Raw genomic sequence first — 16813 nt, forward strand, 5'->3', positions numbered from 1 at the left:
AATCTGAACAAGGTTTGGCAAAAAGAGAGAATCTTAAAGGAATCAAGAGAGAAGAGTAATGGAGGTTTATGGAGGGAATTCTGCAATGCTTGGAACCCAGATAGCTGAAGACTCAGTTGTCGAATGTGGATAAAGATTCTGCAGATTGAGCAAAAAGTCAGATACAGTGTATACAGGGTGATGGGTTACAGGTTTGTCTCAACAGGATGGCAGCATTTTGACTTTGAGCTCATAGCATGAAGAATGTGAGGCTGACCATGAGATCAGAGATGAAGTAGAAAAGTTATAGCTGAGATTTTCTAACAAAAACAGTGCAAGGTCTGAAGCAGCTGTTATGGAAGTGGTAACAGGCACTCTCCAAATACATAGAATGCTTGTTAGAAGCTCAGTGTGGAAGAGAAGCAGAGGTTATGAATAAATAAAGAGACATCCTCAGAGCTCTCCAGTTGTTAACTCCAGCTTCATAAATGTGCTTGAGGCAAGGGCGCAGAGTTCCTTCCCAAGTGTGGCCAGTGAGAGATCTTCCTCTGATTACAGTAGCCAGGGACGGGCAAGAAATGATGACCACATCAGTGACACCCCAAAACCAAGAACAGATACATTATTCTTTTTTGAAAAACGTCTCATTTTGTACCTGCAACCTTCCGTCTCTGTAATAACATTTACAGCTCAAAGGCAGTCACTGAGATCACCATATCCATGATGTCCAAGGAGCTGTTTAGATGCACCCTACTTCCCAGCTGTCTGTGGCCTTATCTGTTAGAGCTCTTCAAATGCTCATCTGGCTACCTTGAAAATGTGATGAGCATTTCTACCTGTACTCTTTTTCACGACTCTAGGGGTGTATTTTCTCCCCCCTTTAACTCCTTTCTAATCCTTCAATCCTAAATCTATGCCCCATTGTTATTAATATCTCCACCAAGCAAAATAGGTCCTTCCTTTTCCCACTATCCAGACCTCTCCAATGTTATGCACTTAAATTAAATCTCCTTCAATGTGATACCATCACCAGACACATCTTCCCTCCTTCCTCCTCCCCTCCAGAATTCCAAAGGGACAATTCTCCTGCTTCATTCTTCCAGCCCCACCAACATCCACTCTCAACGCACAATCCATGCAACCAACGAAGCTGCAACGTCTGCCCTTTTACCTCTTCTCTTTCCACCATCAGGGACCAAAATACTCTTTCCAAGTGAACCAGAGACTCTTTGTCCTCCCTCCCCCCAAGTCTAATATATACATTTTGTGTTTACAATGTAGTCTTCTTTACATTAGAGAAAACAAGTTCAGATTTCAGAACGTCTCCATTCAGTCTGCAAGGGTGACCCTGAGCTTCCAGTTACCTCCATTACACTCTGACCCATCTTTGGCCTCTACACTGTTCCAACAAAGCCCAAAGCTTGAAGAACAACATCACCCGATTTGAGTGGTTACAACCCTCTGATCTCAATACTGAATTCAACAATTTCATACACTAAAGGATAAACCCACGAACTCCCAATCTGTCTCCTAGTGGCCCTTGCACTTTGTCTACCTGCACTGCAATTTTTCTAACTGTAACACTATATTCTGCACTGTTTTCATTTTACTACCTCGATGTAATTATATGGCATGATCTGTTTGGATGGAATGCAAAACTGTATCTCAGTACGTGACAATAACCAGCCTTTCCAGTTTGTGTTAGACTTGTACATTTCTGAGAACTGTTCGATGTTTTCTATTACTGATGTCAGGAAGAGGTCGGATAAAAACAGAGCTCACTGGGAGACAAAGGAGACAGGTGACGATGAAATAAGTATTGCAAGCTCAGAGGGGAGCTGAAAAGAATAAGTAGATAGGTATAGAGAAAGAATGAAAATTAACATGAAAAGGGAACCTAAAGGTCTTCCATAGACACGCAAGTAGTTAGAAGATGGATTGGACCAATTAAGCACCAAGATGGTGATCTGTGCGCAGTGACGGAGAACAAGGCTGGCACAATGAGTATTTCAGACCAGTCTTTACCACAGAAGAGGATGCTGCCAAAATCAGAGTGGAAGCAAAGATGCTAGAGCTAATGGATTGGTTGAAAGTGATAAAGTGATGTTTTCTGAAAGGCGGGATTTGCTTAAAATAAATGTCACATAGTCCGGATGTGACGCAGCCGAAGTTACTGAGAGAAGCACAGATGGAAATTGCAGAAAGATTCGATGCAGTTGTTCAAACCTCCCTGGATACAGGAGAGGCGAGAAGACTGGAGAATGGCAAAAGAGGGGTGCACGGATATGTCTGCAGTGTGGTGAGGGAAAACTTATTTCATATCATGTGTGGTTATAATCTGGAATGCACTGTGTGTCAAAGAGGTGGAAACAGACACAGTCAGGACTTTCAAAAGGTTGGCTTGGCCCACGTAGCATTTAAAAGGGACCTGCTCACCCAGAACCCATCCCAATGATCCAGGAAGCTAAAGTTACCATCCTGCACCATCTATCCAAGCACACATTCAGTTTCTCTCTTCAGTTGCTCACTGATTACCTACATGTTGGTTTAAGCCAGGCTTCTTTCCAGGACAAATGGTACCACTTCACTTTGTACAATCCCCAGTGCAAGAAGCAAGCCTTCAAGCAAAACCAGACCACTGAAGAGCAGTCAGGTGATTTGCCCAAAGCACAAACGGCAGCTCAAATATCAACAGAGCAAAATCCTTCACATACTACAAATAGCAAGATGCAAATTTAGACTATCAATTTGGCCTGATGAATGAAGCAACATGGCAGATAACGATTCTGCTCCACCCTTTTGCACTTCCTTGGAACCCACTACACTAGATGACAAGAGATCTGTCAGCCTGTCCAGCCAGCCATCTTTTCATTCATTAAACTTCCCCTTTGCTCTTTCCTCTCCTCCATCTGGATTAGTTCAATAAACCAGACACACCTCTAGGTACAGCGAGACATCTCCGACCTGAAACATTAACTCGGATTCTTTCTAGAGACCCTGCCTTAGCAGCGGAATACTTCCAATATCACAAAACAATTAAAAAGGTGAAAAATATCACCAGATTTTCAGAATCTTTGTGATTATTTTGCTTCAAGTACCTATTGAAACAGACAAGACTTTTTAAAACCAGGCTTTATTCACAAATTACGTTTTTGTGGGCTTTTTTCTAATGTTTGAAACACTGGATTCAATACTCCCATGGAATTTAAACAGTGACAGCCCATCAGTAGGCAGTGGCAGTTAAAAAAGGGAACCCGTGTAGTGCTACACCCAGGACACGAGTACAGAGCGATAAGTAAACCTGTTCCTGATTAGGGACGTCCAACCTGTACGCTACAGACCAGTCAAACAACTTACAGACAGAAATCCATCCACCATGTCAACAAGGGAGGAAAAGGATCAAGTTATTGAACCCAGTTATTGTAGGCACAGGATAAGGGACATCCTAACCTTGAAAGGAATCAAGGATCAAAGGCAAGGTTGAAGTGGCTTGACTTTCTTCCCACATCCCCAAAGACATGCAAGTTGGTAGGTTAATTGAACAGTTATTTGCCCCGAGTGTGTGGGTTTGTGGAAGAAACTAGGAGAATAAAAATCGGTATTAATGTAGGATGAGTGTAAATGGGTGGTTGACGGTCAGTGTGGGCTCAGTGAGCCAAAGAGCCTGTTTCCGTCCTGTACCTCACTGTCTCCATGACTTCCTCCCTTTACTGTCCTGCCTTGTTACTCCACCACTCTGCAGTAATGCCCGTTTACCACTCCACCCTTCAGAGTGCTACCACTCACAAATGGCTCCTCCCAGTTCATTCCGGTGATGCCTCTGAAATACATTGTGCCTGTAAGAAGCATGGCAGATTGCACAGATTATTCCTCACCAATCGGTCTGGTTTTGTGGCCCACTCCAGGGAGAGTAGCTGCGACTTGGACATTATGGTGGCCTTCGTCTGCATGGTGGGGTTGAATGTCCACACTTTAACGACTCCATCCACATCCAGACTGGCAACTCTCCTACCAGAGCAATCCACCCTAAACCAATCACAAAAGTAGTATTTTCAAAACTAGCCCAAACTATATCATCTTGGAAAAAATTAGGAGTGGTACTGTTGATCCTTCGCTTAAATTTGAGGAAGTTTGGAGTCCATTTATTCAATACTTTCACATGATATAGATCCCCTTGTAATAACCTTTCAACTTAGAGGAATGGAGTTGACAACATAATATTGTTCTGTTTCTACTGAGAAATTTTAGTCCAGTTTTTCTTTTGTTTGTTTTTTTTTGAAATTTTTTTTTTGTTTAGCTTAGTTTGGTTTGATATATTGTTTATAATTTTTCTTATTGTTTTGGGGATTTTTTTTCTTTTATATTTATATAATAAATCTTTTTCTTTCCTTTCTTTTCTATTATATTCATTCACTGAGATCGTTGGATCTACAGATTTTTTTTATACTTTGTTTTTTATGATTATCCATGCCATGATTGTTCTCCTGATTCCTTTGTATTACATGTACAAACATTGATGTTATATATTAATCCGTATTAATTTGAAAACTAACAAAAAGATTGAGAAAGAAAGTATTTTCAAAACTAGCATGATATCTTCGGAGACCGAAGCAGACTGATGTTACATCTCCTTCCCTCCCACCCACCCCCACAATGCATCTCCTCTCCACAAACATTTTAAACCCTCCTTACCTGAAGTTGGTCACCCAAGGGCACCAACGTCACTACCTCCTAGCACACATTTCCAAACCCTTCATATTTAAGTGCTAGATAAGAGTAACTGAAAAGGAAACAGTTGTGTAACAAAGTTTAGATAACTAACTGTTGAAGCAAGCTCTGCTCAAGGGTCTTCAACCCAAAACATTAACCATTTCCTTTTCCACAGATGCTGCTTGATTTGAGTGTTTTCAGCATCTTGTTGTTTCATTTCAGATTTGCAATTGCATCCGCACTTTGTTTTTTATATTTATTGAAATAAGTTGATGTAATGGATGCCTTTAAAACTGATCAGCTAGCTTTCCTTGCAGGTAAGCAAGGTTTTCCTACATCAAGGCCTGTCAAAGACAGCCTGCAGATGACTAAACTTTATACAGTATTCATCACCAGCAATGGAGCCTGCAGCACAGGCAAAGGAAAGGTGCTTTTACTTAGTGCACTGCAAGTTAATTTGATTCACACCAGTCTCCTCATGTTATTTAGATTCTGGTGCCCACCCCATACACTAGATTCAAAACACAAGTGAGCAATACTCCTAGAAGCAGAGGCAACCCTTGAAATACATTTCCACTAAAAGTGTTGCTGAGACCCATCACGAGCGAGATTCCAGAATACAGTACAATTATTGAGGTCTGCCCTCCAAATAAATTAAAGCCATCACATTCCTGTAAATTGTTTTCAAATGTACCACAGAAACACACATTCCTGTAAATTGTTTTCAAATGTACCACAGAAACACAGTGTCATTTATGAGGGAATTAACATCCAAGCTACTAAAAGGCACAAGGCAGAAATAACTCTTCATAATGTACCCCGAGCCGCTCACCTGCAGTGCATGATTGAAGAGTGATGCTCTGCATATTCCTCCTGACTCAAGACAATGAAAGGCTGCTCGCTCCCTCCATCCAGGCTGCACTTGTCCAGTTTTGAAGGGGAATCCAGTTGATCTATGGGCAATTCAGGACTACTAGGAACGTCGATCTCTGCACTACTGCCCTCGGGCTTTTTCTCCACGCCCTACATGCAGCAAAAGTATATATACAGTGAAATTGTACCTTCTGCGATCAAATATCGGTAAAATTTATACAGTTATTTTATTAAGATAACCCTTAAACCATCCAAAAAATCCTGATGGAACTCTACAACAGGGACAACAACAGCCTAGAACAGAGGATCCTAGATTTCATTTCATCTTCGAATGGGGTAGCCCATTTCAGCTGGAGCAGCAGATGCAATGACATAGGGCTGCCCAAGCAAATAGTATTTACAAGGCAGAATCAGGCCTGACTTTAATGCATTCCGCAATGAACAGCATTCAGTTTCTCTCAATCTAGGCTTAGAAGAGATAGCAAAAACTCGATGTCACTAGAATGGAATATCACAGGAGTCAACCCTTTCAGCATTTACTGTAGTATGTCAGAGCAAAAAAGGAAACTACAAATTGCACTATTTTACATAACTGGCCAATAAGTTAATCACCTTAAATTAGTCACTAGATAAGAAAATCTATAAATCAATAGAAAACGGAGCAACTCTTATCCAAACCTTTTTGGATGGTGGGATTCTTAGGGGCCGATGTTGTTGAGTGCATCTTCCTTTCTGTTCAGGAAGCCTGTCAAGCCAGCCTGAGAATGGCGAGCTGGCAACGATGTGGTCCAATGTATCAGAATGCAACAGCAACATTTTTCTGAAAAGATCTTGCACCATAAGATAAGATTTATTTATTAGTCACGTGTACCTCGAAACACACAGTGAAATGCATCTTTTGCATAGCTTCTGGGGGCAGCCCACAAGTGTCGCCACGCCAGACATACAGGTTAGGAAGCTGTGGGCGTGCTATGTTGGCACCGGAAGCGTGGTGACACTTGCGGGCTGCCCCCAGAACACTCTACGCAAAAGATGCATTTCACTGTGTGCTTCGATGTACATGTGACTAATAAAGATATCTAATCTAATGTTATGGGCTTTAGTAAAGGATGGTGGCATTTTAAATCCACATCTTTAGTCTTCACTGCTGATGCCACAGGAACGCAGGACAATTTAAGGATTTGTTTTTAAACATATTAGAGAAAGATCTTAATGAGTGATACAGAAATAAATATGAATAAATTATCAGGGCTTCATATGACCCCTACAACTGGAATGTTCCTACACAAAGGGTAGAATTGGCATACGTACCATTAGAAATGGAATGTTATTGAGCCTGGGAAATCGAATTACCTGAAGGCATGCATTAATCTGAGAGTCAGACACACCAAGGATAATCGGACAAATTATGAGTTAAGTGTGGGTTAAGAATGTCAGGAATAGCAAGCACAAGTCTATATCCCTCCATTCCCTGCCTGCTCATGTGTCGATCTAAATCACTTTTAAAACATTGCTATCATATCTGTGTCCACCTCCTGCCCCGGCAGCACATTCCAGGCACCTACCGCCCTGTGTACAAAAAAACCTTGTCCTGCACATCTTTAAACCTTCCACTTCTCACATTAAGGCTATGTCCTCTAATATTTGACATCTCTATCCTGAGAGAAAGATACTATCTATGCCACTCACAATTTTATAAACTTCTATCAGGTCTCCCCTCAGTCTCTGACACTCGAGAGAAAACAATCCAAGTGTGTCCAACCTCTCCCCACAGTTCTCAGCAGCTGAGTATACTATACAAATGCCATGTCACCAGAGCTCAATTTGATGAGCTAATTTGCAATGAGTATTATTATAGATTACATTCAGGCATCCAGAGTGCCATGTGCTGATCAATCTGGCCATTACCTTGGACAGGAGCTCCTTCCGTTCTTTCCCATAATCTAGCACTTTTCTCTGTCGTTGCTGCACTATACTTGGGTCCCTCTCAAGATCCTGGACCCTCTTTTGACGCTGTTGGACAGTGCCGAGGTCAGTAGTCGTGCTTGATAACATTTTCCCATCTCTGGCAGCTGAGCCATCTTTACTCTTGGCAGCCTGAATATCATGAACAAAGAAAAACCTTAGCCAGCTTCCTAAAGCAGTGCCAATAATCGGAAGAGAGAACAGTGAAATAACAACTACAAATACCTGGTTATTGATACCATCTTTTTTCCCAGTGGATACAGGTGACTGAGATTGCTGCAGAGGCACTGAACCCTTCACAGGGGGTTTCTTGCTTTGCGGCAGTAACATTGACAAAAATGAGCCAGCTTTAGTCTGAGAGGGCATTGGAGAGGAGGTCCTTTGACTCGACATCAAATCTCTGCAAATTAACATCAAAATCATAACCCAAGCTGATAGAAGATGGCAGACCACAGTTACTGAGTTGTGAGCCAGCTCACAACAAGGATTGAGCATGAGCACAATAGACCACATTCCATCAGATCTCAACGTGTAACCAAAAGTGTTATGAATGGTGAAAAGACATTACCAAAAAGGCCAGAGGATATCAGTAGAAAACACTGATGCTGCAGGAGCAAGGTAGAAAGAGTTGGGGGAGAAATAGCATGCATGGGTTGATGGTCCAAATGAGCGCAGGTATGATTCCCAACCTAGGCCAAATTGGCAGGTTTCAGAGCTCCAGTAAATGCATGTCTATGGTTCTGTATTAAGGGGTAAAAGTTTCTAGGGGTTCCACTCACATATACTATCAATTAACACTAACTGGAAAACTGGGGCAGCTACTCCTATGAAACCTACTGCAACCAAATAGCCTTCCAAAGCCCACTACATCAATTTCCATATTTCCTTACAACGTAGAAGGGAGCAATTCACTCACCGAGTCCATGCCAGCTCCAAAGCAATCCCATTTCTCCACTAATCTTCCCTGTAATCTCTGCTCTCCACATTCCCATCCCACCACGAAAACCAGCTTCCCCTCCACGGACTCTGTCTACACTTCCCACTGCCTCAGTAAAGCAGCCTACATAATCAAAGTCCCACCCACCCTGGACATTCTCTCTCCCCCCCCCATTCTCATCAGGCAGAAGATACAAAAGCCTGAAAGCATGTAACACCAGGCTCTATCCCACTGTTATAAGACTATTGAACGGTCCCCTTGTATGATAAGATGGACTCTTGACCTCACAATCTACCTCATTGTGACCTTGCACCTTATTGTCCACCTGCACTATGCTTCGTGTGTATGAGGCCCCGGGTTCAATCCCTGGCATCTCCAAGCTGGTGACCATGAACTGGGCAGGCACAGTGGTGTAGTGGTTAGCATAACACTATTACAGCGCGAACGACCCGGGTTCAATTCCGGCTGCTGTCTGCAAGGAGTTTGTACGTTCTCCCCATGTCTGCGTGGGTTTCCTCTGGGTGCTCCGGTTTCCTCCCACATTCCAAAGATGTATGGGTTAGGAAGTTGTGGGCATGCTATGTTGGCACTGGAAGCGTGGCAACACTTGCAGGCTGCCCCCCAGAACACTCTACACGAAAGATGCATTTCACTGTGTGTTTCGATGTACGTGAGATCTTACTGAAAGGAGGAAGAGACTGCAGCTTTAAAGTGGTAACTGTAACACTTTATTCTGCATTCTGTTATTGCTTTTCCTTTGTACTACCTCAATGCACTGATGTAATAACATGTATTGATGGCATGTGAAACAAAGCTTTTCACTGTTCCTCAGTACATGTGACAACAATAAACTGATTTACCAATTACCATCTATACTGGAGCAATTTATAACAGCCAATTGATCTCGCCAACCTGTATGGCTTTGGGATTGGGGGGGGGGGGGAGGGGAGGGGTAAGAAACCGGAGCACCCAGAGGGAACTCGAGGTCACAGGGAGAACATACAAACTCCACACAGACAGCACAGGATTGAATCCAGGTCACTGGAGCTGTGGGCAGTAACTATGCCACTGTGCCACCCATCACGTATAAACGTACACAAGACGAAGGAAAATGTACATGGACCATTATAGAACCATAGAACAATACAGCACAATGCAGGCCCTTTGGCCCACCATGTTGTGCTGACCTTCAAACCACTCCTAAGACCATCTAACCCTTTCCTCCCACATATCCCTCTATCTTAAATTCCTCCATATGCTTATCTAACAATCTCTTGAACTTGACCAACGTATCAGCCTCCACCACCACCCCAGGCAGCGCATTCCATTCACCAACCACTCTCTGGGTGAAAAACCTCCCTCTGACATCTCCTTTGAACTTCCCACCCATTACCTTAAAGCCATGTCCTCTTGTATTGAGCATTGGTGCCCTGGGAGAGAGGCGCTGGCTGTCCACTATCTATTCCTCTTAATATTTTGTACACCTCTATCATGTCTCCCCTCATCCTCCTTCTCTCCAAAGAGTAAAGCCCTAACTCCCTTAGTCTCCCCTCATAATCCATACTCCCTAATCCAGGCAGCATCCTAGTAAATCTCCTCTGCACCCTTTCCAACATCTCCACATTATCACTGAAGGAATATACACCTTCATCGAAGAATTGTTAAGAACAAAAATTGAAAAATGTAAATTTTTATACCTTATGTACTAGTGTATCTACCATCACTATACATGATGGACAAATGATCATTGAAGAATTAGGAAGCATGTTTGTATTAGCACTGGTTTCATACTTAAACCTAAAAATATGATGGTGATAAACACATAGCCAGAGCAACATGCTTGTTTATGGAACAAGCTGCCAGAGAATGCAGTTGAGGCAGGTACAATAACGACATTTAAAAGACATTTAGTTAAGTACATGGATAGGAAGGGATTAGAGGAACATGGGCCAAATGGAACAAGCTTAGGTGGGGACCTTGATCAGTATGGATGAGTTAGGCCGAAGGGCCTGTTTCTGTGCTGTATTACTTTGTAACACAGTACACAGAGCAAGCTGCCGCCCCCTCCCCCGCCCCCGACGAGGAACCGATTCAATCCTTTATAATGATCAGTCCTAGACCAACATGTGGAGAAAAGTATGGTTTATTGAAACAAATATCACTGTCGTTTAGTTATAATACTCACAATTCAGAATCTCCCAACCGGTCCATATTCTGCACATAATAGGGTAACTTATGATGAACCACCTCTTCCTCTTTCTTCATTTTTGCTTCTGCTTGCATAGCAAATAACTGGGACACAACATGAAACAATCAGTAAACTAATGCATTTTTAAAATTTATCCATTTTTCAGGGTGTAGACTTCACTGGCATTTATTGTCCACCTCTTTTGTACCTTAGTCATGCAATAAATGACAGGTCAAAATCCCCAGTAAGACCCACGTGCTGAGAATTAAACATATCCATAATGGTCAGTAAGGTGCAAACAGCTTGAAAAGCAAGCCCAAGAGTTCTAGGAGCATGTAGACTACAGGGCAACTGTTGTGTTTACTATTCTGTACAGTAGCATTTCTTGCTTTTAAAGTATGGGCTGAGTTATGCACCAAATGAGATAGCTGACAACAATGGAGAGAGAAATGTGTGATTCTTGCACTTGGGCTTGGCTTTCGTGCCCTCGGCAAACCAGTCCCCAATCACCCATTCTCATTCATCCGGCTCTCACACCCACATCATAACCCACTAAACCCGTCTGGCATCAGCCCAGGATGGGCAGCTGCAGTCTGCACGACAGACTTGGCATCACTGGGACTGCAGCCTCATCCCCAAAGCACTGCAAGCATTTATCCACATCGGTGCTCAGCACCTCCCAACTCCAGATTAAAAAAACTGTCCATCCCTCACTCTCCAGCCCCCCGTAGAATAAAGCACTACCTTCTGCCACAAGGCTTCATTTTCTTCCTGCAGTTGGCAGCGTCTCTGCACCTCTTCCTCAAAGTTCAGCAACACAGGAACAGGTGAAGGAAGTTAAAGTAAAAAAAAATCAAATGTGTCAATTCTCACTTTAATGTTTAAGATTTAAGTGGAATCTCAATTATAGATTTGGTTGGCATTTTTATATCTTTACGAATCACCTCTGTCTCTCCCCAAGTGTCACACTGGAACAGTACCACAATAAGGCCGCCCCACTACCACTCTGACCTCAGCTTCCTAGTCCTGATCAAGCTCAGTAAAAACTCAGACCAGCACATCTCTGACTAGGCACATCACAGCATTCCAGAGGCCACAGAGTTCAATAATATCACATAATGATTCCGTTATCTGCACTTTTACCTCACCTTGATGCACTTTTCTGGCTTTACTTGACCAATTACCACTCATTTTTGCCACTGTACTGCTGAAAGTATCCTGACTGGTTGCATCATGGTCTGGTACGGCAATTTGAATGTTCAGGAATGCAAGAAGCTGCAGAGAGTAGTGGATTCAGCCCAATACATCATGGGCACATCCTTCCCAACTATCAAAAGTATCTACACAAGGCGCTGCCTCAAGAAGGCAATACCTATCAAAGATCCCCACCATCTGGGTCATGCCATCTTCTTGTAGCTACTATCAGGCAGGAGGTACAGAAGCTTGATGTCCCAAACTATCAGGTTCAAGAACAGCTAATTCCCTTCAACCATTCAGTTCTTCAACCAACCTGAACAACCCTAATCACTACCTCAGTACAGCAACACTATGACCACTTTGCACTGCAATGGACTTTGTTTTTTCATTCTAATTGTGTTCTTTCTTGTATAATTTGTTTAATTTATGTTTTTCTTGAGGATGTTGTCTTTAATGCTGTGCGTGTGATGCTACTGCAGGCAAGCTTTTCATTGCACCCGTGCATATACATACTTGTGCATATGACCATAAACTCGACTTTGAGCTTAATTCCCTTATTTCCTTCTCTCATCTTAACACTGGAGTGGAACGCATAATTTTCTAACGTAAAGGAATGATTTTCAAAATCAAGTAAGTGTTGGAAGATTATAGTTAGGATATCAGCAACATTCTCACTTTATCTAAAATCTTGGAATGGAAACAATTTATGCTTCCTGCTCTCCAATTCTGCTTTCTTCTACGTCCCTGATTTTATCAGTCCACCACTGGGTCCGGCACCTTCACTAAACAAGCCATTCCCTCTCTAAACCCGACTTAAATTTTACTACTTTTTTTTTTGAACAGACTCTTACCAAGCTTCAGGTTATCTGCCCTCATACCAACTTCACTCAGGTTAAATTTTGTTTAATCACATTGCTCCAAAGTCACTAAGGAAGGGTTATGTCGATATGTTTTTTGCAGTTTTGAAAATTTTCATCTGAATCCTTTAAATTCTGTTACTTTCAAATCATTCACCTATAATATAAGGCCTTTGGGCAAGAAAATCTGATTCCACACAGTGGTTCATTCTCCCTTAAAAGAAACTTTCCATGAGAAACATAGAAAACCTACAGCAGAACTCAGGCCCTTCAGCCCACAAAGCTGTGTTGAACATGTCCCTACCTTAGGGATTACTAGGCTTACCCATAGCCCTCTATTTTTCTAAGCTCCATGTACATATCCAGAAGTCTCTTAAAAGACCCTATCGTATCCACCTCCACCACCGTTGCCGGCAGCCCATTCCATGCAGTCACCACTCTGAGTGAAAAAACTTACCCCTGACATCTCCTCTATACCTATGCCCCAGCACCTTAAACCTGTGTCCTCCTGTGGCAACTATTTCAGCCCTGGGAAAAAGCCTCTGACTATCCACACGATCAATGCCTCTCATCATCTTATACACCTCTATCAGGTCACCTCTCATCCTCTGTCACTCCACGGAGAAAAGGCAGAGTTCACTCAATCTGTTTTCATAAGGTTGTATCTTTACTAGCTTGTACAAGAGCAGAGACCACTGCCCATTCAAAAATAGGATTTTAGTCTATAGTATAATAGTTCAGAAGATCCAACACCTCTGAGTTAGCAGATCCACAGCAAGAACACATCTCAGTCTAAGCCAAGAACCAGAGCAGCAGAGGGGAGGAAAACAAACCAAGTGCTGCAGTTGCTGCTGAAGGTGTGTGTGGTGCATGTGTCTCTGATTCATACCCTCAGTGAGCTCAAGCGCTCTCCACCTAGAACCACAGTTCAGTCAGCATTTACAGAAAAAAGAACGATGGGCAGAACCTCTGGTCCATCAGCCTGCCCACTACAAACTAATACTAATGCTTTACAATATACATTCTTTCCAACCCACCTGTAACTACACGACCTTTGGAAGAAAAGGAAAAAGGGATAAAAGGGAGGGAAAATAAAAATCAGAGGAAATTCTCCAATCTTTTGATGAGATTTTTTGTAAAATAAAGAGCTCAAAGGGCTAAGAATTCAGGGCTAGAGCCACAGAAAGCTTAAAAAGTACTGAAAAAGATGGTGTACAGAAGTAAAGGTATGGACACACAGGATGTGTAAAAGAATGAATAACAAATCCTTGTTTGGTGAGAACTTGTCAGCAAGTGGTTGCAGATGTCCTTGTAGCCAAGGATAACAAGTAGTAGAAATTAAGGAGCAACTGCCATAGACATCACCAATAGCCACGGAATGTGAACATCCCCATCTCTCATGTGCTCGAACTGTATAAATCTGTTAGCTAATCAAAGTACAGACAGACTCCCTTGGACTCTGACCAGCTGTAGCCAACAGTAAGTCAGGGTAACAACGGAGTTCTCTATCTCTGCAGAGAAATAAAGAAGTTTGGTCCTGTAAATGCTTGAGTGATGATCTTGGTTTATAGTAATTAAGAATTCGGTGATAACACTTCACTTGTTTTGTCAAATATTCATTGGTAGGAGAGAGCCTGGAAAGGTCCAAGAATTGACAGCTTGATAGGTGGGGAAGATTTGTAACATGCTGTGATTGATCAAAGGCAGTACAGAAGTGACAAGGGTGAAACTGACAGCAGCTAAGAAGTTGTTACAGGGAACCCTTGCGTTACCAGGGGAGGAATTGCGTTCCTAGAAAATTGGGCACATTGTGATTTTCCATAACTCAAAGCCACATCATCTGTGCATCCATCAGAAACTCAAGTTGAAAAAAATAAAATCCGTATTTATTTTACTCAACATAAATTCAGAGAGCGTGAATTTTATTCCACATCACAAATTTTTGCGAGGCAATTTGTGAATTCTACAAGGATGAATTTCCATCATCTGAACGGCTGTAACGCAGGAGTCACCTATACGTTAAGTTGCCTGGACTTCAGTCTGCTGCTGGCTACTGTGGCTCCCACCCTAAATGATTGACAAGTAGAAAAAAATTGGGCTCTCATTTGCAATGACAAAAGGATATGCATGCACTGAAACAGCACACTTAGGAAGTTGTGCAGTGACACCAGGAACGTCTCTGCCCACTGCTTGGAGAAATAGGTGGCAAACACCTGGTTCTGCTCTGGATTTGGAATAAAGGGAAGAATGAACCACTCCTTCCATTCTGGCTGGTTCTGCAATTCCAGGGACAGTTTCTGGAAGAATTCCTGGGTTTTATCAATCCTATTGGACTGCAATAAAAAGAGGAAAAAAAAGAATTACTTTGCCTCAGTCCCCAGCTTGAGTTTATGCTCCCATCAAAAGTATTGTTAAGACATAGCCACCGTTAAAATAGAACCCCCCCGCTATCTTGGAACTACCTTACATGGTACAAAGACAAGATAGTGTTGTTGTTTACAGTTTGGCCAAAGTAACCAGCACTGATTGTCTACGAAACCTATAGGAGACGTGCTCAAAGGCAGGAGGGTAGGCAAGTGGGGTATCTCAGAATCAATTCTAGTCTATAGAGGGGCAAACACACTGGTCTGCCCCTGTGCCAACGAGATCATCAGACATCAGAGATTGGGATGTCCCAGCTCTGGGGATCGGTCTGCAATTGTGACTCCTGGAGCCAGCTCTTGAGGTGCAGGATGGGATAACCCTTTACAGTCAACTCCAGCAGAAGTGAGTGATCACTTGGGCCAGCCTCAGGACAGATGGGTGGGGTGGCATGGCAGGTGGTGGGTGGTGATCATCAAAACCAGCTTTGGGATAGGGTGACAACCCCCTATTACCAGCCAGCTACCAAATACCCAAGGCACATGCATCATAAATTCAAAACCACTATTCTTCATATACTTGTGACAGTAAAATAATGTGGCACAGACTGGCTGGATTCATCAGATGTGCAAATTAATGACCTCTGCAACATTCAAAGTCCTCCGGACTAACAAGACCTTGCATCTTTTTACACTGCACTCTCTATGAAACTGTGATACTTTACTCCGTACAGTTATTGTTTTTACCTGCACTACATCAATGCACTCTGTACTAACTCAATGTAACTGCACTGTGTATTGAATTGACCTGTACAATCATTATGCAAGACAAGTTTTTCACTGTATCTCAGTACAAGTGACAATAATAAACCAATACCAATATGAAAAAATTCCCGATCATAATTCACAAGACATTTGGGAGAAAGTCTGTGTGGGTACTAGAGGGATGGTGCATCCAGGGAAATAAGTCTAGGACAGGGAGTGATCAGTAAAATGAGCTCCAGACCAGGACCGTGGGGGTTTTCCAGAAGAGGAAATGCATGTTCCTCAATTCCGCAGACAGCAGCATAGCAAAAGCAGTGGCTCACCACCAGCACTCTCCTCTGAATGATTATCAGAGCTGGCAAAACTGTAAATCAATCTCCCTTCCTTTCCTATCTCAGTAACAGGCACCTGTTGATCAAGAATACATAGAGAGTGAATTTTCTTCTACCCTGTCTTATCAAACATTCCCAGTACACGTAAAGTAAGGGCCAAATATCTGGACACTATAGATTACACTGTGATGGTACAGGTCAGTAATCACATATATCAACAACATGAATCACAGCTATTATCAAGACAGGTGAGCAGTTACCTGAACAGTATGTACCAGGTAGTAACGGTACAGGCTGGTTCTCAGCTTGTTAACAGTGTGTCGATATGCATCTTCCAGCCTTCTGAACAGGCGACGATCAAGGTAGTTCCAGTACTCACGCAATCCATTGAGATCATATCCCTGAACCAAATGCTGCAAATGCTCTACAATTTTATCTACCTAAAAAATAAAACAGATGACTTTTAGCATAATCTCTACATTTGATTTTATTTGCACTGATGTATTCTTACTGATGCACTCTGAACATTTTAAATCTCAAATGACAAAAGCAGTATCTATGGTTGACATCAGTCATTCACCTTGCAGGAATATAAAGACAGAATTTAAGACAAAGAAGTAAGCCATACAGCCTGCTGAGTTTACTCAGTC

At 42.4% G+C, this 16813-nt stretch overlaps 1 protein-coding gene across 3 annotated transcripts in view; it reads right to left on the minus strand.

Moving 5' to 3' along the window:
* The window catches only part of wdr91 (WD repeat domain 91), a 43690-nt gene that overhangs the window by 19397 nt on the left and 7480 nt on the right, over positions 1-16813 (minus strand). For 2 of the 3 annotated variants that reach the window (XM_052030425.1, XM_052030424.1), the window contains exons 2-9: positions 16424-16603; positions 14832-15039; positions 11397-11479; positions 10650-10756; positions 7753-7927; positions 7471-7659; positions 5522-5712; positions 3855-4005 (exon numbers count right to left, since the gene is read on the minus strand). In XM_052030425.1, coding sequence (XP_051886385.1) covers positions 3855-4005; positions 5522-5712; positions 7471-7659; positions 7753-7927; positions 10650-10756; positions 11397-11479; positions 14832-15039; positions 16424-16603 — 1284 coding nt within the window. The remainder of the gene's footprint in view (positions 1-3854; positions 4006-5521; positions 5713-7470; positions 7660-7752; positions 7928-10649; positions 10757-11396; positions 11480-14831; positions 15040-16423; positions 16604-16813) is intronic. The other variant, XM_052030426.1, reaches the window with a different exon arrangement.

This window comes from Pristis pectinata, chromosome 15, assembly GCF_009764475.1.
Source record: "Pristis pectinata isolate sPriPec2 chromosome 15, sPriPec2.1.pri, whole genome shotgun sequence".
Classification (NCBI taxonomy): domain Eukaryota; kingdom Metazoa; phylum Chordata; class Chondrichthyes; order Rhinopristiformes; family Pristidae; genus Pristis; species Pristis pectinata.